The sequence below is a fragment of the Perognathus longimembris genome, chromosome 12, assembly GCF_023159225.1.
Source record: "Perognathus longimembris pacificus isolate PPM17 chromosome 12, ASM2315922v1, whole genome shotgun sequence".
Taxonomy (NCBI): Eukaryota; Metazoa; Chordata; class Mammalia; order Rodentia; family Heteromyidae; genus Perognathus; species Perognathus longimembris.
This window is the reverse complement of record NC_063172.1, coordinates 6,879,325-6,903,106: the sequence shown is the minus strand read 5'-3', so window position 1 is coordinate 6,903,106 and position 23,782 is coordinate 6,879,325. Positions and strand designations below refer to the sequence as shown.

The window sequence follows — 23,782 nt, the reverse complement described above, 5'->3', positions numbered from 1 at the left end:
AAGCTGTCCCTGGCAACCGAGGCGCTGGCTGGCAAGAGCCCCAGACTCCCGTCCTTAGTGACAGATTACAGTGAGAGGCACCACAGGAATCCCAAGAGGGCGAGTGGATTTCTTGGAAGGAAGGAGCACGGCACGAGTTCTGGAGGAGGGGTGGGGTGGGGCGGTATGTGAGGTGGGTGTTAGGTCTGGACCCAGGCACGTGAGGGTATAGAATTAGAAAAGTGAGTGTCTGTCCATTCCTGGCTTCGGCGTGCTGTTTAGGCTGTTTACCGGTTGGAGCTGTAGCTATTTCAGACTTCGAGTGGCCGAGTGTGCCCCTCACCTGCCTGCTGCTTTGTTGCAAGAAGATGGATGTCTACGGAAGGAGAGAGCTCCTTCCGCCATCCGAGATCTCCCATGCAGGACTCCCGGTAGAAGGTAACCCCTCCTCCCTCCACTGAGACCCAGCCCTCAGCCCTTAGCTCCATGTCACCTTGCCTCACGATCCCCCTCGGGCCTTGCGCCCTGGAATTACCCTCCAGAGAAAGAGGAGGGTCAGGAGGGCATAATAGCACTTACCTGTAATCCTACTTACTCCAGACAGAAAGATCTGCCCCAGGCCAGCGGAGGCAAAGGTGAGTAAGCCCCTATCTTGCTATGGTGGTACCTGCCTGTCGCCTCAGGTGTACAGGAAGCATAAACAGGAGGCTTGAAGTCCAGGCTAGCCTGTGCGTAAGTAAGCCAAAAAGTCACTAGAGCAAGGACGGTTTGGGGAGCGACACGGCATTCTACGCGCCACGGTACCCGTCCAGCAAGTGGGAGGACCTGAGTTCAAACCCTGGTACCCTCAAGGAACGATGGGGGGCTATGAGGTTCAGAGAGGCTGCTGACTTGTAATGAGTTCGGTTTTATGACTGTGCGGGTCTAATGACGAACGCAAACCAAGCTGGAACGACTGTTTCCTCATCCATACGTCATTGCGTGTTGATCCTCCCGATTGTGAAAGAACCCAGCGGGAATTCGGGCGCCGTGGCTCGCCTGCAGTCTTAATTCCTTGGGAGGCTGAGGTAGGGAGCTGTGGTTCGAGACCAGCCTCGGGATAAGAGTTGGTGAGATTCCATCTCAAGCACTAGCCAGGTGGACTGGAATGTACCTGCATCCCCAGGGACACCGGAAGCCCAGGCCACACCCTGCGGAGGCCCCCTCCTCACAGTGCTCCCCACACCCCACTCTCTCCTCTAAGACGCAGACTTTCTGGCCCCTCTGAGACGGACGTGGGGTTGAAAGGACAAAGAGCCATGAGGACCGCGGACGTGGTGGCCAGCACTTGGCAGGCCCAGTGTCCCATGGCGTCAAGGCCCCTTAGGAAGGCTGTAACCTGCTGAAAAGACAAAGGCACAGAGAGATCCAGTCCCTTTTCCAAGGTCACCCAGCTAAGGTTAAAAAGAAAGAACGCTAGCATCCCGGTCCAGAGCTCTCTGCCTCTGGAACCCCAGAGCGAGGGGTTTGACTTTCGTGCCCTCCTCCCAGGCCGAAGCCCCCCTCTGCCTGCCCTCAACTCAGTGTCCTGACCCCGCCCCCAGCGCGGCCATTCAAGAGCACGTCCTCCCTGTGAAGAAATGAAGGGAGAAATGAGAGCCCGGGGCTGGGAACATGGCCTAGTGGCAAGAGTGCTGGTCTCGTGTACACGAAGCCCTGGGTTCGATTCCTCAGCACCACATATATAGAAAAAAGCCAGAACTGGTGCTGTGGGTCAAGTTGGCAGAGTGCTAGCCTTGAGCAAAAAGAAGCCAGGGACAGCGCTCAGGCCCTGAGTTCAAGCCCAGGACTGTCAAAAAAAAAAAAAAAAAGGTGAAGGGGGGTGGAGCCAGAGCCAGAAGGAGTTTTCTCCCAGAAGGCAGACGCACAGCCACCTTTGGCTTTGCCTTTATAATTGAAGCCAGTGGAACCACGATTAATAAAAACTTATTAACTCTCGTCAAGTGCTCTATGCCAGGCTTGGAGCGAGGTGCTTCAAAATGTCTGTCTAATCCTCCAGACGACATTGGAAAGTCGATTTTAATTAACTCCACTTTGCCCATGAGGATCAGAGAGGTTAAGGGAGTTGCCCAAAGTCAAGCAGCTGTGTGGCGTACCGAGATGAGACTCGAGCTTGGGCTGCTGGCTCTGGGCTCAGGTCTTTGAGCTGAGCTTTTCTGGGTCCTCTGAGCCCAGCCAGGGTGAACAGCCGGCTGTAGCCGGGAGAGACAGGACTAGGGCAGCACAATCCCATCCACCATCAAGGGGGAAGGCTCAGAGAGAGGCCAATCTCTCTTCCACAGTCTACCACCCAGTCTAGCAGTTGGCCAGAACCCTTGGCCCGAGTGCTGACCCAGTCTCTCCTCCCTGCGGCCGCCCCCCTCTGTGTGGCCCTGGAGGGTGACACAGCTTCTCCCAGATGGGGATGGTGGAGAGAGAAGCCAAGGTCACTCTGCCCGGTCCCCTCCGCCCCCGCCCCCCCGCAGGGGCTTGCTTCACATCAAGTCGTCGGGAGGGGGCGCTGTGCCAGAGGTTGCCAGTGGCCTTTAGGTGCTGACGTAGTCCAAAGGGTCAGAAGAGACGGGCGACCATGCCACACACTTCCCATCGGATATCAATAGCTAGTGAACCGGCCGTTACAGATGGCGGACCGGCCTGCTTAAACACACAGAGGTAGCCTGGGATGGACCAGAGCAAGAGTCATCGTCGTATGGTGGCTAGAAGAGCAGGGTTAAAGCTGTTGGTGAAAGGGTTTGTAAGGGTGTGTGTGTGTGTGTATTTGAGAGAGAGGGCACATTTGCGTATTCTGTATGCATGAAATGTCTTACCTTCTTTGATCATGGGCAAAGATACTTGCACGTTGCTGATGCAAATAGTGCCTACTGCTCAGACTGAGTGTTACTACATTCTTTCCTACACTGGCAGTACTGGGATTTGAACTCAGGGCCCCATGCTTTCTAGGCAAAAGCACTGTAGGACTCAAGTCCCATCTCCAGGCCTTTGTGCTTTGGTTTATTTTTCAAATAAGGCCTGGGGCATTTACCAGGGGCCAGCCTCGGACCAAGAGCCTCAGATCTCTACCTCCCCTGTCACTAGGATTACAGGTGCGCTCCGCCATGCCCGACTTCCGGAGCGTTCATGTCTTCTCTGGACTCCTTTCCAGGAATTAGAATGCCGTAGACCCAGGGACGTGAGCGCTCTGGCGTTGCCTCCCTTGCGTCCTGTCCCTGGAGTCTGGCGCTCGGCCTCTCAGATGTGCCTGCAGTTGGCCCTTCCATCCCTGGGGCTCAGCCAGCCTGTCCCACAGGGTGGGGGGGGGCAGCCTCCTCCCCCAGGAGGGGGACCAGGCGGGCGCCCTGCTCTCTCCGGCACGCTAGAGATGCCCAGGGGAGCAGACGGCCCTGCCGGCTGTGCTGATAAGCAGGCTGGAGGTTTAAGTCAGACCCCAGAAATGTAAACGCGCATGTAAACACATTGGCCGGGTCTGTCGGGGGGGCGTGGGAATCGGGACCACACACCTAGAGCTGCGTGCCTGAGGTCCGTCCTCTCGTCCTCTGTTCCTCGTTCCTCTGGCCTTGACTGGTCCCCCCTTCTCCCCTGGGAGGTGGGCATGCACCCTGACCCGTGCTCCGCTGTGTGACACGGATATAGCTCTCCTCGCGTCACCCCCACAATCACGCACCCCCTGGCCGAGCGCCGCCAGGCGGAGCCAGGTGAGACGCAGGGGCGTTGATGGCAGTGGACGTTCTGGTCTGTCTTGTCACGCTCGGAACACGCTCGTTTCCACCTGGGGGAAAGGCGGTGCAGGGAGATTCCGCCGCCTCTCGAGGTCACGCACACGGTGTGTCAAGGTCGCGCGGTGAGAAGCGGGCAGGGCTAAGCATTCCAACCGTGGCAGTCTGGTTTCCCACGCCCAGATGTTGAATGCCCCAAGTCGGCTCTTTCTTCAAGCATATTCTAGAACAATGTGTGCTGCCGTGGGCCTTTGGGGTTATCCCTGGGGAGTTTGACGGTCGCGTCTTGTTGCCAACAGCGATTTGAGGAGCGCCAGGGCCGGACAAACAGCAAAACGGCCTTTTACCAGGCGCTGCAGAACTCGCTGGGCGGTGAGGACGCGGATGCCCGTGTCCTGGCGGCCGCCACCTGGTACTACTCCCTGGAACACAGCGCGGATGACTACGCCTCCTTCTCCCGGGCACTGGAGAACGCCACCCGGTGAGTTGGGCGATGGAGGGGCGTCCGGCCCAGCACAGCCCAGGACTGCTCACAAGCAGAGACCAAGACAGGACAGGTCCTGTGCCTGTGTCACACTCAGTGCCCAGAGCACGTGGACCCCTTTGGGGGGCCCTTCCTAGCCCTGCTGCTTCTCTCCATAGCACCAGAGTCAGGAGTCTCTTTCCCAGGAAGATGGGGGCAAGGGGTGGGGGAGGGTCAGTGTCCTCCGGCTTCTTCCTCGCTCCTTCTTTTCTGCTTCCTTTTGGACGGGGCCAATGTTCAGGTTTCAGGTGACCTCACAGGTCACCTTTGAGAGGGGTCAGCCGCAGATCCTGCTCCCCTTCATGGCCTCCCTGCCCAGGTGCCAAGGGCTCCAATCAGGGGTGCGAGCTTAGAAACGGTGAAAGCTTTGTAGCATCCACTTGGATCCTGGGACCCAGAAAGCCTTTGTCAGGTGGTTAAGCTTGGTTTTTGTAGAGTGTGTGTGTGTGTGTGTGTGTGTGTGTGTGTGTGTGTGTGTGTGCACGCCAGTCCTGGGGTTGAACTCAGGACTTGGGTAGGGTCCCTGAGCCTTTTGTGCTCAAGGCTAGTGCCCTACCACTTGAGCCACAGCACCACTTCTAGCTTCTTTTTTTTTTTTTTAAGTAGCTTATGGGCAATGGGAGTCTCATGGGCTTTCTTGCCTAGGCTGGCTTCGAGCCGTGATCCTCAGATCTCGGCATACTAACGAGTCGCTAGGATGACAGGCGTGCGCTGTCAGCGCTGGCCGTGAGCTTGGCCTTTGAACCCAGCAGTCCACAGCTGTTTCTGAAGGCTCCATTCCGGGTTGGATCATGGCACCCGGAAGACATCTAGCACCTGACTTTGAAAGCCTCCCTATCATCGAGCCAGCGCTGTTCCAGACCCAAGTGGTAGAAGAGCTCAGTACTCAGAGACCGGAAATCCAAGTTCTGGCTTCATTGTCTTCCCCGGGCTTAAAAGCTGAGCCCCGAGAGAGGCTGTGTGACCCACGGAGGCTTCGCCGGGGAGGCCGAAGGCTGCTCTCAGCGTGGGTTCTCAGCCTCCCGTGAGCCTCCCTGCCCCCAGTGTCCTACCGGCATCCTTCCCATCCTCCTGCAAGCCCGATCTCACCCCGTCCTTTCCGTTGCAGAGCTTGTTTGCGCCACCTCTTCCACACACCCCCGCCAGCCCCACTCGTAGCCTGGCCTGTGACGTTTGAGCTACACCCTGGCTCCCCAAAGGCTGTCTTATTCATGATAGCAGAGGGGTGGCCTCCCTCCTCAGAGAGGAGCTTCCTCCTCGTCCTCGGCCTTGGCCATTGCAGTCCCTGCTTCCCAGCTGGGAGGGTGGAGGGGTGAAGGGGACGCAGGGACAGCTGGGTACCCCACCCAATGCCCAACGCAAGTGAGATTGATACCAAAGCCCCCCCCCCCCCAGGCCAAGCAGGCACCCTACCTCATCACGCACAGAGCCCGTGTGTCACACACGCAGGGCTGTGGTGTCAGGGGCATCCTGAGTTCATTCACCTTGCCCCACAGAAAGGGAACTAATGGGAAACCTGAGAGTCCATTGTCTGGGGCATCGTGGGACCTTGAGCAACAGCACCGGCCCCTCCCACCAGGTGCCAGGCGACGCTTTAAACCCCAGTTGTCTCCAGAGATTTCCAAGAGCACCCTGGGCAGTGGAGCGTGGCAGAACTTCCTGGTGCCATGCGGCAACAGGTCAAAGGGCATCTTATGCATGCAGTATCTTCCGGGTCTTCTCTTGAATCTCAGTTGGTCAATGCTACATAAGATGCCTACTTGGCATTTGTTACGAGCATCTCGATCCCAAGTCTTTAAGTAAAACCGGTGTCTACACAGAGGTGTGTCCATGGGCTTCCCGATCCCTGAGACATCACGAGGCACGGCGTGGCCATAGAGCAGAGTGGACAACACGCCATGCTCTACCTGTGCGGGTGCAAAGCCACTGGGGAAAGAGCCAGCGACGGGGCAGGGGGATGGACAGAGCCCAGCTGGGCCTTGCCTGGGGAAAACTCTGGCCGGGCAAAGGTGTCCACGGAGCCGTGGGTGACCAGACCCCTCCGCCGTCCTTCCCGCAGGGACTACTTCATCACCTGCCCCATCATCGACATGGCCAGACTCTGGGCAAGAAGCACCCGCGGAAACGTCTTCATGTACCACGTTCCCGAAAGCTATGGCCACAGCAGGTGAGGCGGCCGGCCATGCGCTCACGGCGCCATGCGAAGGGAAGGCGGGAGGACGAGGAAGGGGCTCGCTCCAGAGTCTCCAGAAAGAGCAAGTCCATGAGGATCCATCTCATAACACCAGCCCGCTGGGGTGCTGGTCCCCGTGGGGGGGGGGGGGTCACGTGACCAGCGGATTACGTGAGCCTTGGGGAACACAGACATTCAGAAGATGGCGAAGGGGGGAGGGGCGGTGTCAAGGAATTCATTCCCCAAGGATACGCAGTTGGGTGTTTATGGGTGTTTGTAGGGCAGTGACCTGCCCGAGCTCCTCTGTGCCTGGGCACTGAGTCTCCCCTGACATGTGTGGGCCGGGTGCTCAGAACTATTGGCTTCATCAACCTCCTAGAGGGAGGCAGCTGCCTGGCGCTGTGGGAAGGAAACCATGCTGGCAGAGGGCATCGGGAGGGAGGGAGGGAGGGAGGGAGGGAGGAGATGATGAAGGCAGATGGAAAGAGCCCCGGGACCCAGTGGGCTGTCTCATGGCCGCGAGTCCGCACAGGGATTTGCCCCTCGATGGGCCTTCGTGATGCCTTCCCCCCAGGGTCCAACGATGCCCGGCTCTCTGGTCTAGGCTGCCTTTCTTCCTGCTGGGGCAGGGAAGTGAGGAAAGGTGGGGGTCTCCACAGGACCTGCCTACGCCTCTATTCCCCCAAATGATAGTGGTGCCGGCATGGCTCAGGCCTGTAATCCCAGTTACTAAGGAGGCTGAGATCCAGAGGATCATAGTTTGAGGCCAGCCCACGCAGAAACTCTCTAGAGATTCTATCTCCATGTAACCAGCAAAGCACTGGGCTGGAGACATGAGTCAAGGGGTAGAGCGCCAGTTAAGCAAGCAAGCTAAGGAAGTGTCAAGCCCTGAGTACGAAGCCCAAAACAGAAAAATAAAATAAAATAAAGTGGTAATGGTTAAAAAAAAAATACAAATCCTGCACATAAGGGCAGAATAATCAAGCAGAACCAAACAAAAGCATTGGTGCATCTCCAGCTGGGATTTGCAGTACTGGTTTCTGCACAGGGTTTCAGAGGCCTGTGACAAAGAAGCAGTACAGGCCGGCGGGGGTTAGAGCAGCAGAGATTGTCTTCTGCTCTGGAAACATAAATCTAAAATCAAGGTGCTGGTAGGGCTGCCTCCACCCGGAGGTTCTGGGAAGGGGGCGTCCAGCCTCTCCTGGGCCTCGGTGGTCGTGAGTGTTCCTTGGCTTGCCGATGGCCACCTTTATCCTGCACTTCTTCCCATTGTCTCCCTCCCTGTGTCTGTCTCTGTTCCCCTTGCTGTAGGGGTGTCAGTTGTGAGTTATACTGGAACCCCAATAGAAGCAAGACCCTCTCCCCAAACAAGGCCCCAGGATACAGGGTTGGAACACCAACTTGCCTCCTCTCTGGGACACCAACTTCTCTCCTCTCTGGGACAACAGAGCCTTCCTAGCAGGTCCCAGCAGCCCAGGGTGCCGAGCAGCCTCATAGGAGCAACTGTTGTCACCATCAAGTCCACGCTTCTAGGCTTCTCTGCTGCTGAGTGGCCGCCTCCTGTCCTTCCGGGGCCCCGCAGGCCAGGGGTCTGCTCTGCCTAGGGAACAGACCCATGGCACAGCAACTTGGGGGTACTAAGCTAATTCAGGTATGCCTACCTGGGCACCACAGTACCCGGGGGCAGGCCTAACCCCACGTCCACAGCCCCGTGCCCTTGGGGGGAGGCATGCAGCCCCCTGGCAATTCCATTCAATTATCTTCATGGGAGACCTCCCCCCCGGGGGGGCGGGCGGGCACTGTCATCCCCAAGCCTGGAACACCGTGTGTGGAGCCTCTTAGCCTTGGCCATCAGAAGGTGCTGTGGGCGAGGCCCCGTGCAGACAGACAGCTTCAGTCCCCACCGTGGTCAGTGACTCTGTGGGGTCGTGGGTGTAGCAGATCACAGAAGGAGCTCTGTGAAGTTTATCTTCACCTCTCCTGCCTCTCCTACCCTTTCCTTTTCCTCCCCGTCTCTTCTCTCCCCGGGAGCTGTCACGTCTCCCATTTTATTTCTGGCTCAAATTTCACACTTAAAATCTGTGTGTGTGTGTGTGTGTGTGTGTGTGTGTGTGTGTGTGTGTGTGTTACGGTTTCAGCCATCTGTCTCCTCGAGCCTCCACTCTGAGCGTAGATTTGCCTTCCTGGAGGCAGCTGGGGAATGAATGTGGCGCATTACTACTCTTCCTTATGGGGCCCTGTAGTGCCTACATGGACAGCTGGTTCATGGATGGCCCACTGCATTGGAGGGTGCTGGGCTCCTGCCGCGGTGAGCAAGGGTAGCTGGGAGGTGTGGGGTGAGAGGTGTGTGGAGGACCCCGATTCAAGGGCTCACAGATTGCGGAAGATGGGTTTGTCTCTCATTTATACCTTCCTCTAACAAATAAAGTACAAACGCCGAGCAAGTCAGTGAATGGTAACGGGACGGACGCACACCCGTCTCCTGCTCTCTCCAGCTTTCCACTGCATCCACCGCGGCTGAGTGTGTGTTCTGGCTGTTATGGCTGTGGAACTTAGGGCAAATCACTTAGCTTCTCTGGGCTTCCTCAGTGTAACTGGGGAGAAACACCTGTTCTGCTGTCAGGCTGGGCTGCTGGGGAAGTTCAGGGAGATGGGACCTGCACAGTCTAGCCAAGGCTTGCATCAGTGTGTGTGTGTGTGTGTGTGTGTGTGTGTGTGTGTGTGTGTGTGTGTTTGTGTGTCTGTCTGTCTGTCTGTCTATGCATACCTGCAGGCTTTGATTACCAAAGCTACAGATGTGAGGGTTAAATTGTTGAAGGTGTCATGCGGTCTCTTCCATTCAACTGTTTGCCCTTGGTCAAGTTTCCCCGTGAGTTGGGTCCAGATTCTGCCACTTTATGGGGCAGATAATACACGGTAGACACCTGGCAACCTGCACACATCACATAGTGGTGGCTTTTATCTGTTTCCATTGAAGAAGAATAGTAAGGTTCTGGTAGGAAAAAGTGACTAAGAAGGCGTTACCTTTCGCAGTTGGAAAAACAAAGCTGGAAAGGTCAGGCTTGAGACGTTTTGCACACCACTGATTTGTCTTCTCGATTCTTGGGGGCATCCCAGGGCCACGGCCCAGTCCAGATCAGAATGTTATCTTTTCTGTTGGGGGGGGGGGGGGTCCCGGCAAGTTGGCTAGGATTACCAAACCCGGGAAACATGACGTACTGAGACTGTTGAACTGGGTCACCGGCCTGGTCACGTCCTGTGTGGAACAGGGTTTCTGAGTCTGCTTAAGAACAAGATTTCTTCTTTAGATCATTTCCTGGAACTGCGTGCCAGCCGCTGACATGGGGGGGGGGGGTGGCGGGACTTGGCACATCCTATTCAGCATCCATTGGACAAAGGTTGCCTGAATTCTATAGTCTGTTCCCAAAATGGACCACTCGCACGGCTGAGGGCTCCAGCCAGGGGGAGGGCTCAAGGACAGGCAGCGGCACCTACCTCAGTCCCCACAGTGATCTCAGAGGATGGCCCCAAGAAGGAGGTACACCGGAGCACTGCGGTCAGCAGTCAGGAAAGAACCTTCTAGAAGAAGGTATCTCCTAATGTGGAAGTGGGAAGTTTATAATCCCCAAACGATGATCAAATGCCAAGGCCTTGGGATAGAAAAGGGCCTATATGCTGGTGAGCAAAGAAGACCCCGGACCCAGGAGTCCATGTAAAAAGAGTGATTGCAGAGGAAGAGGGGGTGGAATGATAGGGCCTCGTAGTTTACAGGGGAGTTTGTAAGTCCTCCAAGGTGAAGAGGTGGTATTTTATCGGAGTGTGGTGGGGCGTCATGGAAGATTTTTGAAAAGACACTTCACTTCGAGTACACAGTGGTCTTAAACATGGCTGACTGGAATTCTAGGTATCTTTTCTTCATTGTTGTTAATAGACTATAGAATAAAACTGCTATTATCAAATGGTCAGTGAGTCCGGAAAACCCCTGGAAACAGGAAGTGATGAGAAGACCCTAAGGTTGTGTTCACTTTAAACCTGCGACCTTGGAGTGTCTTCCTCCCACTATTTGGGTTGCGGGGCAGAGGCCTGGGTGGAAAGTGAAATTTCTGGCAGCCTCATACGCATAGGTGTGTGGCACAGTTTCCAGTTCAGGACTCTGAGAGTGTGACCGTCAACGAGTGTCACTGTATAGCCGGATCCCGGTGACAGACACAGCTGGACCATGGTGGGTGTTCTCAGCAGGTGCTCAGCCTGGCTGGTGAGAACAGCCGCCCCAGACTGGACAACAGCTGGAAGACGTCCCAAGGAATAAGAAGGTGTCCACACTGGTCTCGGGGGTCGCTGAGAGCTTTGGCTGTTCTACTAAACACCGCCTCGTATGGCTCTGCTAGGCCCTGGAGAATTCGAGAATGACTACAAGCAAGTTTGGGGGTGGGGGGGTCTGTGTTATCTGAAGGAAATTTTGGAATCTTTTTAAAGAACAGCATAGCAAAGCCTGTTTGTGAAACACAAGCCATTTGCAAGGCGTCTAATTACGGAGCCTCCCGATTCCTTGCCAATCAGCATCTGCGCTCTTGCATTAGAGTTGCCCAGAGTGGTCGCACAGGCATCGGCTTAGATTCCTAAGGGAAGTCATAATTCCCCAGCTGTGCAAAAAGAAACCTGGAAGCCTGGCAAGCGGGGCCTTCCTGCCTTCTCCTCACCCCTGGCTAGCTTTCTGTGGACTCTGGCCTGCGAGGGCGGGACCTCGTGTGTCCGTCGGGACTGAGCTCAGTCAGCTGGCTTCCCCTGCAAGGGAAGGGCAGCCCAAGTCCCCGGGATGTAGGCTGAGGCCCACCACGGACCCATCAAATGGCCGGGCAAGGATGGGCCTTTCTCCACACAGCCCGTCCTCGTCCGCGTCTGATCCGTCAAGAAGATTCCTCCTCCCTTCCCCTCGCTGGAAGAGAGCCCAGACTCAGCCTCTTCCCGCAGAGGCCACCGTGTTCTCCTCGGGGCCACGCCCCCTGTCATCCTGCCACCCGTGCTGCGGTTGTGGCTCCCGACCCTGAGCCTGAGCTCAGGTCCACAGTCCGCAGTGCCTGTGGGTCTCTGGAGCGGAGCCCAGGCGTGGCTCGTGGGGATGTGGGCTCAGCCTCCCTCCAAGTCACAGCCGAGAAGGCCGAACTTCAAGAGGAGTGGAGATAGGATGGCGAGATCTGGGGTCCTGGGGAAGAGAACTGACGTCCGGGTCTTCCCTGGGCAGAGGCGGCTGGCATGTCAGGCTTCCCCCCCCCCCCCGGCGAGAGCAGCACCCCTAACCTTCTCGAGGAGACAGGCGGCCTGGGGCTGGCTTGCACCGATCACAGATATCCAATGTGAATGTCCCCCGCTCTGGAGTCACTGTGGTGGAAATACTAATACTGGAAGGTGGCAGGTGTAGCACAGAGCTGACAACGGGACCCTCCCCGGCTCCCAGGGTCACAGATTTTCCCTGAAGATGGAAGCTCTGCGGCCCCTTCCCAAAGAGGGGGCCCTCATCATGTGATGCTCTGAATCCGACTCCCAGACTCCCAGGATGACTCTTACTTGGAAGGAAAAAAAAGATGCCTTTGGGGAGAGGAAGAGGGAATGGCGTGTGAGCCAGAAATGGGCTATGAGGTGGTGTGGCGGTGTCAACAGTGAGGACGCTGGGGCCCAGAGGAAGCAGGCGCCTTGTGCAAGATGCCCCAGACACCAGCGGGCCGAGCTGGGACTCTGGTGGCAGCAGCTTTTCTCTGATCATCCGCAAAGCAGGTTTCCTGGGGAGGAAACGGGATACCAGACCTGATCACGGAGGGAGGCAGAGCAATGGTCGCTCCCAGGGCCCACGTTCCAAACTGGAAGGAGAAGTTGCTTCTCCCAGACTCCTGGACGATCACAGACTCACTGGAAGCCACATCCAGAGCCCAGCTGTCCACAAAGCCTCTGGGTGGATCACCTGCTGTGACTTAATGCCATGCAAATTGCCTTTCTTAGGAGCCTAGCCCTGACACACTTGTTCTGGGCTCATCTGCCTATCAGCGAGAGCCCTGGAAACCAGATACACCACGGAGGACGCTGGGCAAGAAACCACTAACACCATCCATATTTGGGTGTTGGGAGTTAGGGGGTCGAAAACGTACTGGAGGCTACCCAGCAAGAAAGGGAAGAAGCTAAGATGCGAGCAGGCAGGTTCCTGGGCCTTTCACTCAGATTGGACCTCCAGGAAGCTTCAAGGCTGATCGGGTACCGCTGCTCAATGTACTACGTGTGCGTGTTTGTGTCTCTCAACAAGCCAAGAAACCTCTCTGGTCTTCATTTCCTTCATCTGTAAAAATCAGAGAAGACTGCAGCAAGCGGAGGCCAACAACAACAGAGGGCACAGTCTCCACACGAGGCGGCTCTTACTTCTCACACCATCTCCAAATCTAGGGGTGCCCAAATTGAAGGCCGCACAGCACTCCGTGGAGGAAGGCAGCAACACTCTTTTGTGTAGCGACGTCTTCCACAGAAGGTGCAGGCAGCTAACTCAGGCAAAGGAAGAGAAGCCATGCACGGCTGAGTCCAGGTGCTTCCACACGTGGAGATTCTCTGTCCTGTCCTCACGGAGTGAAAATGGGTTCCTCTCCGCACGTCCTATGTGAATTGCACGCAAGTGTTGCCAACCAGAGCTGCTCACCCACATTTTTCATTAAGGTGCACAATAAGTTGATCACCTACGTGGTAAGTCTCCACATGTGTTAAACGTGACCTCCAAGCTCCCACCCTAAGTCATGCCTGGTGTTTCTAGTCGGGCCAGTCCATACCTGGAGAGAGTCAGGTAAGACCGCATCACCCCTAAGATCTATGGTCAATAGCCTTTTCCAACCAACAGTGACTAATCCTCTAGAAGCCCAGGGCCAGGCCTGACTTCTGTATGGGTAAAATGAAACCCTTTATCACCGCCATGAGGGAGATATATGATTAATATAAACTGACTCTTGTGGCTTTCCATAGATCAGAATTTACCAAATACCCATAGATAGGCACACTGCAATGTTTCCGTGGGCTTATATCACCGAGTACTCCTGGTTTCGTTTGACATTGTGAATGTGGAAGTTGACATTTCCTTATTCCCCTCCTGTCTTAATTACTAATTTCTATACTACTCAGATCACACATCACACTTCATAAAATCCTACAGAGGCTACAGAAAAGCTGAAAAACTCTTAAGAAAGAAAAGAAACCACATCGGATTTTCAAGGGCAACGTGAACAGCTAGTGCAAAGAGGCAAAACAACTGTCAAGAGTGGCTGGAGTCTGGAGTCGGGTTAGGGAAGCCCAGAGGTGCTGGGAGAGGCCCAGGAGGCTTTGGCATGGCTGGTGTTGACAGCCATACTGCCTCAGAAGATGGACGGTTCATCGCCTCAGATCTCCAGGGCAGAGGTTGGGAGCTTAGCCTGGAGTGGCCTGAGACAAGATGGCGGGTGGTGTGCCGAGTTTCGGTCTCATCTCCATTTTATGGGTCTGCTGTGTTGGATGAACTCACTGGTGAGCCTGTGCCTTGTGGTTGCTGACAGAGGGTGGCGATTCCTGTGTGCAAACAAGACACTTTGATTTGCACCCACAGAGCCGTGACTAGGGCAGACGTCTCCCCTGCACAAAATGCCCTGCAAAACACAGCCGGGGCTATACACCACAAGGCTGTAAAATCCCTGCTGGCCTTTCTACCTAACACCCTCTCGGGCTCACAGTGTTTGCTCCATGGACACCAGTACCCAGGCTCCCCTGTCCCCTCTGTTGAGCATTAGGAAGTTCTTGGGATTGCCAAACCTTTACTCTTACTACATACTCCATTCAGTTACAACTGTATTGAACAACCCCCATGCACGGGTGAGAGCTACACGGATAAATGCTGACCTGAAAGAAATGTGGACACACATAGTAAGGATGAAGAAGGACTGGTGTAGAGGAGGACTCAAAACCCAGACACTGATGCTCAGTGAATGGAACAGCAAACAAATACACTGTACTGTAAGTGGCACGTCTGGCCTATGGTATTAAGACGACAACCACTTGGAAAATCACTGATGAGCCTGTTCTCCGCATTGAGGAGCCTCAGCCAACAAAGGCCATGGGTCTGCCCTACAGGAACCGTGGGGCTAAAGGCCATGCTGGACTGGAACCAAGTGGACACCCTACACCTACTACAAAATGGGAAAGGCCTGTATGGGGAGGAACGTTGAATTTGGACTGATTCCATTTCTCTAATGGGTTACCGTTCCCTGAATGTTCACCTATCCTTTTCCTGTTTCCTCAGCCTGGAATTGCTGGCAGATGTTCAATATGCCTTCGGATTGCCTTTCTACCCAGCCTACGAGGGGCAGTTCTCTCTGGAAGAGAAAAGCCTATCGCTGAAAATCATGCAGTACTTCTCTAACTTCATCAGATCTGGGTGAGCAGACCACTGTACCCCCAAGTTCCACCACTGTGCTTCCCCACCCCCCCACCCTGCCATCTGGACACCAAGGTGTAGTCTATATTGACAGACTTACCCTCTCCCCAAAGACATTTCCATCCTCAGACACTGCCTCAGTCTCCTCCTGAACTCTACAGATCTTCAGGAAGAACACTTCCAGTTACAGCTCTTGCCGTTCAGTCACAGTTGAGGGCTCGCGGTCGGGGGTTCTCAGGCCCCAGCGACACTTGGGGCTGGATAAGTCTGCATGTTCCCCATGTTATGGGGTGTTTAACAATATCTCTGGCCTCTACCCACCAGATGACAGCAGGGCCCACCCTATCCCAGGGTGACAACTAAATCAGTTTCAGGCATTGCCAATGCCCCCCGTGGGGGAGGCCGTTGGGAGGACCACTCTGCCCCTTAGGGTGTCAGTGCAAACAGCTCTGGTTCCTTCTGGAGCTACCAGTGAGGGTCTGCCTCTAGTGTGGTCCTGTGCTGTACCCATGCTGGACTTCTCTCTTCCCTGTCTGTCCACATGCCCTGCTCTTCCTCCTCCTGGTACATTATCTACTTCCCTTGTCGCTTGGCCAGATATACATGTGATTTTCTAGAATCCGCTAGGTCCCAAGGAACTGGGGTGCGTAACACTCTGGCTCAGTTATACATTCCTGACAACTGGGAACAGTAAAACCAAGCGTGATTCGTTGAGAGATTAAAATAAAGCATGTTTCCCCAGAGAGTAGGTCTTCACAGACGAGTAGAATATTCAGATGAGCCGGGGAGAGGGTGCTGGAGAAGAGGCGTTGTCTGAGGCAGGGTAGGTGGTGAGGAATCAGTCGTGTCTTTCCTGGAAGGTGGGCAGGCGTAGAGCTTGCTGGGAGGGGCAGTGGCCAGCAGGTCTAGGACAGAGCCCAATCTGAGGAAAGGCGAAGTCTTCTGCATGGGGAAGTTGACCTGTGGGTGGCAAGGTGGCAGGTTCTGGGCCCACCCTCCTGTCCAGGTCTTAGACATACATGGGTATTCCAGAGACTCTGCCTGGTGTCCAGACCAAAGGACCTGAGGATAGAAGGGCTGCTCTCGACCCCTGGGCATTGAGCAGGTCAGAGGGGCTGAGGCATGCTGCTGGGTTCAGGAACTCCCTTTTCCTGTGGGAAAGTGGCCTACAGGAGGTGAGCTAGGGAGCCTTGGTCACCTAATGCCTTTTAATGCCCAGTCCAGGCCACAGTTTGGAGTTGCACCAAGGGGTTCCTACCTGACATTCAAAGATGTCTGATCTGGCCCTCAGAGACCAAGAGACAGAAGCAAGTGACACCAGGTGACTAAAACTAAAGATGTGTCTGTCTCTCATGGATGTTTCTTCCTCCCCTTTGCCCCAGAAATCCAAACTACCCCCACGAGTTCTCACGGAAAGCATCCGAGTTTGCCACCCCCTGGCCTAACTTCATCCCCCGAGCTGGCGGAGAGAGCTACAAGGAGTTCAGTGCTCTGCTTCCCAACGGACAGGGCCTGAAGCAAGCGGACTGCTCCTTCTGGTCCAAGTACATCCGGGCTTTGAAGGCAGCAGGTAGCCACAACCTGGGGTCCAGGGGCTGGGAGGCTGGTTGCATCTTTGGGGCCACTAGGTCACTGGGCACTAGTGACACTGCCTCTCACCCTGAGCTGCTCGGTGTGGGGCTAACTTTGGGAAGGATCTCCTGTGGTGATGGAGGGTGGAGAAAGGAGTCACCCGGGGGCTAGGGGTGGATGGGCGGGGGGGGGGGGGGGCCAGTGATGAGCCAGATTCTAGCAGGGAATGCTGATGCAGGCAGAGATGGTAGCTCCTTGAACCTGTTCCCAGTGCCCTTGCAGGGGTGGAGAGAAAATCTTAGAAGGGTGAGTCTAGCCAAGATAAAGTAGGTTCTTCTTCCTATTATACAGTAATGAAGAGAGAAATGGACCCTAAGGAAGTTGTTAGGGGTAGGGGACTAAATGCATCCTTAAGAAGCTTCTGGAAGAGACAGGAAGCGAATAACATAGTTCAGTAAAGGTCATTAGCTTTCCTATTGCCAAGGTAGAAGTCTGAGATGAGGCCGGTCCTCCGCCCAAAGAGGACTGATTTCTCCTTGCAGAGCCTAGGGAGGGACACTTAGGTGGAGGACAGGGGGACGGCGGGGGCTGGGTCACAGTGACAGCTCTGCAGCTGGGGAGGGCTGGAAGCGGGGTGGCACAGAAAAGGGGGCTTGTTTGGTACATGGTTTAGATTCTCAACACTGCTTTCGGCTTCCAAGGCTAGGTGGCTCTATATTGGCAAGCCCAAGTGTGGTACCCTTAGCTTGTTCTGTTCCTGAAGTTCAGAGCTGAATCTGCTATCCAAGCATCAGGATTGGGAAAGTGTGTGTGTGTGTGTGTGTGTGTGTGTGTGTGTGTGTGTGTGTCTGTGTGTCTGTGTGGCCTCTTAGGGCTGAAGGGACAGGGACATTCTGGGTCTGGCCTGGACCCACCCACCCTACTCCTTCTGTTTCAGATGGAACTAAGGATACAAAGTCAGTTGGTGGTGAAGAAGAAGACTTGGTGGTGGGGCCTGAGCCTACAGAAGACCCCCTGGACTCCCTGGAGCCAGGCCCCAAGAGCTACAGCAAGTGACCAGCTCTGAGACGCCCACTTGCCCTGCCAGCCCCTCCCCAGACGCCCACGTGGTAACTTCATTCTGTACCCTACCACTTGGTCTCAATAAAGCATTGATATGCAGTGAAGCAGCAGCAAGTTTTGAATTCAGAGCAAGTCCTGCGTGCGCTGCGTCTTCTTGTGTTTGACTCCCTGACGTCGGGTCTTGACCACAAGCATGGACAGAGCATGCAGCATGTACCAGCCCGTGCTGAGGGCTAGGGAAGTCGGGACCCTGCCCCTGTGAAGGAAGAGTCAGGCGAATGAAAGACAATCACATGAAAAGCAAGGCTCCGTCGAGGACAGGCCCCAGAGGGACAGTTGAGGGACGAGACACCGTCACACACAGAAAGTGTCCAGAATACAAGATAAGAGGCCAACCAGGGCTGGTGCAGCAGTCTAACAGACATGAGCGCTGAGCCAAGGCCATGAGCATGGAGATGGGGAACAGTAGACCCCAGGATTCTGCAAGGAGAATGGGAGGCACCTGATTACGCATGCGAGGGAGTGGGACCAGGAGAAATTGAGAGATGAGACCAGCTTTTGTTTGATTTGGGTACCTAGACGAATAGACGAATTTCTCCCTTCCATTTACCTTCCTAAGGAGCACACCTGTAAGAGCAAGCCTGTTTAAATTCTCTCCTCACTCCTCCCTTGCCCCACTTTGACCCCTTTCTGTCTCTTTCTCCCTCCATTTCTCTTTCCCTCTCTTCTTCCTCCCAGACAGACAGACCACACACACACACACACACACAGACACACACACACACACACACACACACACACACACACACACACTCCCCAAAATAAGAGAGCAGGCAGAATTCGTTAGCAGCCTCTGTCATTTTCATGGCACATCACGAAATGTGTTCACACCCCTCATGTTGCTTTGAGTTCAGTCCAAGCCCAGTGACAGGCAAGGCGAGGCTCCCAAGGCTCCTGCTGTGCCTGGCTCCCCATCGCAGGGAGGGGAGGATGGTGTCCAACTCCGATCTCTAGAACAGGGAGGCTTCTCCAGAGAAGAAAAGCCTCTGCCTACCTGGCAAGAGGTGTGGGTTGCGTTTGGCCTCGAAGAGCAGCCGCAGCAAGCGGATGCAGTACATGGTAGTACAGGTGTGTACCTTGCCCTGGCACCAGACCTCAGCTGTAAGTGCACGAGTCTCTCCCTGATCATGAAACACCCACTTCCGTCCAACATCAACACCCAGAGTCACCAGCACTGGCGTGAGAACAGATTGTTGTCCCATGGCTGGGTGGGGTGTGGGCTCTGCTGACGAAATGCCTGCCTTGCTCTGGAGTGTTGTCAAGCACCGCTGCATGACATCTGCTATTTTGTTTTCTAACTTGACAACCTGGGGTCGAAAACATCTTCTATGTACATCTGGTTAAGTGAAAGTGTCTACTGGGCAGATTTGCCCTGCCTGCGAAGGGCGCTTATGCATAGAAACGGGAAACAGTGAAGCACTGCTCACAAAACCCTCACCCTGAAGAGTGGATCCGGGGTACCTTCCATGTCTAGGAGAAAGGTAAAGACAGGAGGGCCAAGGGGCTCAGAGCCTTGCCCTGGAACAAATCTCAGAAAGCTGAGGTGCCGGAGAATATATATTAGGGGAGCACAGAGCCAGAGGAGACCCGACTCTCCACCAGGACAAGAGCAGACAGTGCATGCTTACTCCCCACAGTGGTCTTGGGGCCACTCACGTGGCCAATCTCATGTGCCCCAGAGACTCCCCCAAAGCCAGGACTATTGCCCCCACAGGGGCAGTCAGAAAAGTGTCATAAGCTTTCCTATCCATCTGCAAAGGTCAGGAAGAGCACAGGACACCCCATACCAAGGTCAGGGTCATGCCTAGATTCAGGAATGAAGGAACAGGGCATCTCCTCCATCGGGAAGCAGGGTGGCCCTTGAACTCAGTAAGGCACGACTCCACAAGTAAGTGTAGACACTAGCTGGAAGCGTACTCACGGGCTGACCTCCTCCTGAGCTGGAAGCACTCTGCAGAGCGGGGTGGACGACGAGGCCAGCTGTCCACTCCAAGGAATGCTGGCCATCTCCTCTCCCCCTCTCCCCAAAGGCAGTGGGAATGCCAGCCCCTGGGCCCACCCAAGGCCAGAGGCAAGTGGTGGCCCCAGGATGAGGCTGATGGCTCAATCACCCAAGTGGCTCCTTAAAAGCGTGGGTTCCAAGCCAGTCACGGGGGGCTCACCCCTGTAATCCTAGCTACTCAGGAGGCTGGGACCTGAGAATCATGGTCTAAAGTCAGCCCAGCCTCCCATTCTCCAGAAGTGGCCACTGTACCCAGTCACCTGTAACTCTGGGAAGTGAGTGCAAGTCAGGCTCTACTTGTGATCTGTCAATGCTGTACTGGGCCCATTGGAAGTGAGGTCCTAACTCATGTATGCCACTCACTTCCTGTGCCCCAAAAGTTGGATGGTGATGCGATTTCTATTTCTTCTTCTGTGACTGATGCAATTCTAAGCTGTGTAATTGATGAGCACCTTCACATTCTTAAGTCACAGCCCCGCCATTTTTTTTCTTACCTCCCCCTCCTGCTGGCCATTGTCTTCCTCTGACTGTCAGTGGACAGTCTGTTTCATGTTGCTTTGTCCTGAAACCTGAGCTCAGCCATCTGCCTCTCTATGGGAAACTGACCCTGCGTTTTCCCGACTCCATGTCCAAGTTATCTGACATCTCCCAACATGTACATAGTGACATCTGCAAATATAAACTGACCTACCTGAAAACTCATAGAAAGAGTCAGGTACATTGCAATTACTCAAGAGGTGATCCCCAGTTAGGACAATTAGATGAATCTCTCCGGTTCCAGCACTTTTTGTTTAGATGTGGATATTAGGCCTAATCGGCCTCACCTCTTAAAAGGCTGGAGTCTGCCAACGAATGCCTACAATGCACTGCTCTTTGCAGGACAAGCTGACAATGTACCGGGTCACCAGAAAAGAGGAAGGAGCGCACCTGGACACCAAGTACATGTAAATCTGGCCCAGGGTGACTACTAGGCTGCAGCCTTCTCAGTCTCACCATCTCCTCCTGGCTTCTGAAGAGCTCTGCACACCCACGCGAGGGGCCAGAGGCCACCGGCTGTCCCCTTCAACCACCCCAGAACCTCTCTCCCCAGGCTGGGGTGGATCATAGGGCTTCAACCCTGAACAGCCTCCTGCCTAAAGGAAAAGGCACAACGATCCTAGTGAAGAGGGTGCAGAGCTCTGTCTCTACTTCTAAGCATGGCCTGCAAGTCACGAGCTGGAGGGCAAGAAGGAATAAAGAGACACTCCTTAACCATTCCAGGAGCCAGGTGTGCTGCTACTAGTGGCTGGGCATTCATTCCCCATGCTCCTTGATTCTCCGGGAATGATGTCTACAAATTAGAGAATTGATTCAATGTCTGATAATAGAAAACAAGCAAAGGAAGGTAGGGTAGGTTTAGAGTCTTTCAGTGTGAAAAGTCAGTCCCTGAAGAGAGATTTGGAGCAGACAGTTCTGGTAAGGACCAACGACATCAAAGCTTTCAGGTGTCATGGTTTTAGTATTCAGTCGGGTGTGATGGTTAGTTGGTAAGAAACTGAGGCCCTCCTGTTATGGGCACTGTCCTGACAATTTGATATCTGAGCAGCATCAGTGCCCTGGTGAAGAAACTCATCCACCTGTGCTTTTGAGAGGATGAGGACAGGCATCTGAGGATGTGACCCTCCTTCAGCTTCCTGGTTTAACAAGGCCAGTGGAAGGTCATTTGGAGGTTATTGTGCCAGCAAGGCACACGTACACACAACCTTGAAATGGGCTCCATAGGGTCATGACATAGAGAGCCATTATCTTCATTGTTGGCCCGAGGTGTGGTTATCTGGGGATGTAGAATGGAATCGTGTAGCTCAGGGCATTTCTTTGTCCCTGCTCCTGTCTACCTAGTTACCCACTCTGAAAATCATGGGCAATTCATCGAATCCTTGAGCTCCAGTTTTCTTACCTGCATCGTGGGGAGCCTTTGAACTTTGGAGAGGACACAGGTCGGATTTGTGCAATCACAGAGCTCAACAGAAGTAGCTTGCTCCTCATCCTTCCTCTCTGTGGTCCTGTCATTTCCAGGTTAGGTCCCCCGCATACCAAATTCCCACATAGGGTGAGTTCTCAATGGAGAGAATGAGGTGAATGACCTTCAGAGCCGCTGTCCATCTTCAGAGGGGGATGGAATCCACTGAAGAGTGTGGTGGATGAAATAGTGACCTCACCGCATGCCCAGCCCTAAAGCCAGGCACCCACGAATTGGCTACTTTACCTGCCACAAGGGGCTTGGCATGCCTATAATCCCTGCTACTCAGGTCTCAGAAAGACTGTGAATGGGAGTTCAGCCTGGGAAAAATTAGCAAGACCTTGTCTCAAAAACCAAGAGGCTAAAGAAAGGACTAGTGACGTATCTCAAGCGGTAGAGCCCTTGCCCATCACCCGTGAAGCCTAGACTTGAATCTCCAAGACTTCCCAAAACGGAGGGCATTCTATAGACGTCCTTAAGGCTAGAAGAAGCGGTTGACATAAGTAAATTCATAAATTTCTGGGTCATCTTGTTGAAACCGGTCTACAAAAACACAGAACTTTCTCTGGCCAAGTGGGAGGTAAGAGCTGATAGACACCTACGGTGAGAACGACTCAAATGCTTCACTGGTCATGACATGGGGCCTGTGTTCAAGGATCCAGTAGGAAGCCTGGGAGCTAAGTGTGGCCCCCAGTAAGAAAATGGGGGTCCTGATCCTCCCACAGCAGGGAGCTGGATCCTTCCCTCCTTGGCCTGAAAAGCCTGAACAGCAGCCCTGCCCAAACCTTGATTTCAGCCCAGCCTTTCTGACCTAGACAAGTGTCAGCGTCAAGATAGTAATTCAGGGCTGGGGATATAGCCTAGTGGCAAGAGTGCCTGCCTCGGATACAGGAGGCCCTAGGTTCGATTCCCCAGCACCACATATACAGAAAAAACGGCCAGAAGCGGCGCTGTGGCTCACGTGGCAGAGTGCTAGCCTTGAGCAGGAAGAAGCCAGGGACAGTGCTCAGGCCCTGAGTCCAAGGCCCAGGACTGGCCAAAAAAAAAAAAAGATAGTAATTCAATGTATCTTAAGTCATCAAAACTTTTCATTTGTAATAAACTGGCAGTTACATGACAGCTTCAGGAAATTTTAGCCTGATGGAAGATTTAAAAGTTTGATGACCAAGAAAAGAATACAGAGTGACAAAAGGAACACAGAAAATGAGATAGACATGGTCTCTGCCCAAACCAGCACAATAAGAGTCGCTCGTGACATTTTAGGGTATGTTCTTTATTTGTAATATGAACCTTACTACATGTAATTATGATGTATAGCATGATGTTAGGAGATGCAGGCAGGCAGACAAATGGTTGCAATAGTAACACAAATTAACATAGACTTCACCTCATATACTCATTTTCATATACTCATTTTTGTGTGAGTACATGCACATGTATCTGTGTGCTTATATTTATGCATGTGTTGTGAGTACACACGTATAATGTATGTGCATTTGTGTGTCAAGAACAACTCAAATCCTCTCATTTAACATGAATTACATAAATGGCATATATTCTTTCTTATTTTGCTCTCCAACTCAGTGGATTGAGAAGCCTATTCTTATGTCATCTCATTAATTATGAATTTGAGTAAAAGTGGCTCTGTTACTGAACAATATTTTATGGCTTTCTATTAATTTTTTTTTTTTTACTAAATTATAGGCCTTGCATTGTCACGGAAGTTAAGTTCTGGACCCTTTTTTTTTTTTTTTTCTTTTCTTTTTTTTGGCCAGTCCTGGGCCTTGGACTCAGGGCCTGAGCACTGTCCCTGGCTTCTTCCCGCTCAAGGCTAGCACTCTGCCACTTGAGCCACAGCGCCGCTTCTGGCTGTTTTCTGTATATGTGGTGCTGGGGAATCGAACCTAGGGCCTCGTGTATCCGAGGCAGGCTCTCTTGCCACTAGGCTATATCCCCAGCCCCCTGGACCCTTTTTTGGCAGCACTTGGGCTCCAACTTAGGGCGTTTAGCTTGCTTAGTGGGTGTTCTACCATTTGACACACACACACCCCTCATTTGCATTGATTATTTTTGAGATAAGGTATTGCTTTATGCCCTACCCCAGCTGGGCTGTGACTCTCCTACTCATGTTTCCCTGTATTGCTGGGGATGGTAATCACATACCATTATGTTCACTAAGGTAGAGTCTTGAAAATGTTTATGCCTGGGCTAAGTTGGAACACAAGTCTC

General features: G+C 53.8%; 1 protein-coding gene across 1 annotated transcript in view; it reads left to right on the top strand.

The window, feature by feature from the left end:
- The window catches only part of Tg (thyroglobulin), a 160,002-nt gene extending 142,460 nt beyond the window's left edge, over positions 1-17,542 (top strand). Inside the window, exons 43-47 of the mRNA XM_048358633.1 lie at positions 4,031-4,212; positions 6,314-6,421; positions 14,724-14,858; positions 16,241-16,428; positions 17,368-17,542. Coding sequence (XP_048214590.1) covers positions 4,031-4,212; positions 6,314-6,421; positions 14,724-14,858; positions 16,241-16,428; positions 17,368-17,486 — 732 coding nt within the window. The 3' untranslated portion in view covers positions 17,487-17,542. The remainder of the gene's footprint in view (positions 1-4,030; positions 4,213-6,313; positions 6,422-14,723; positions 14,859-16,240; positions 16,429-17,367) is intronic.
- Positions 17,543-23,782: the final 6,240 nt, after the last annotated feature.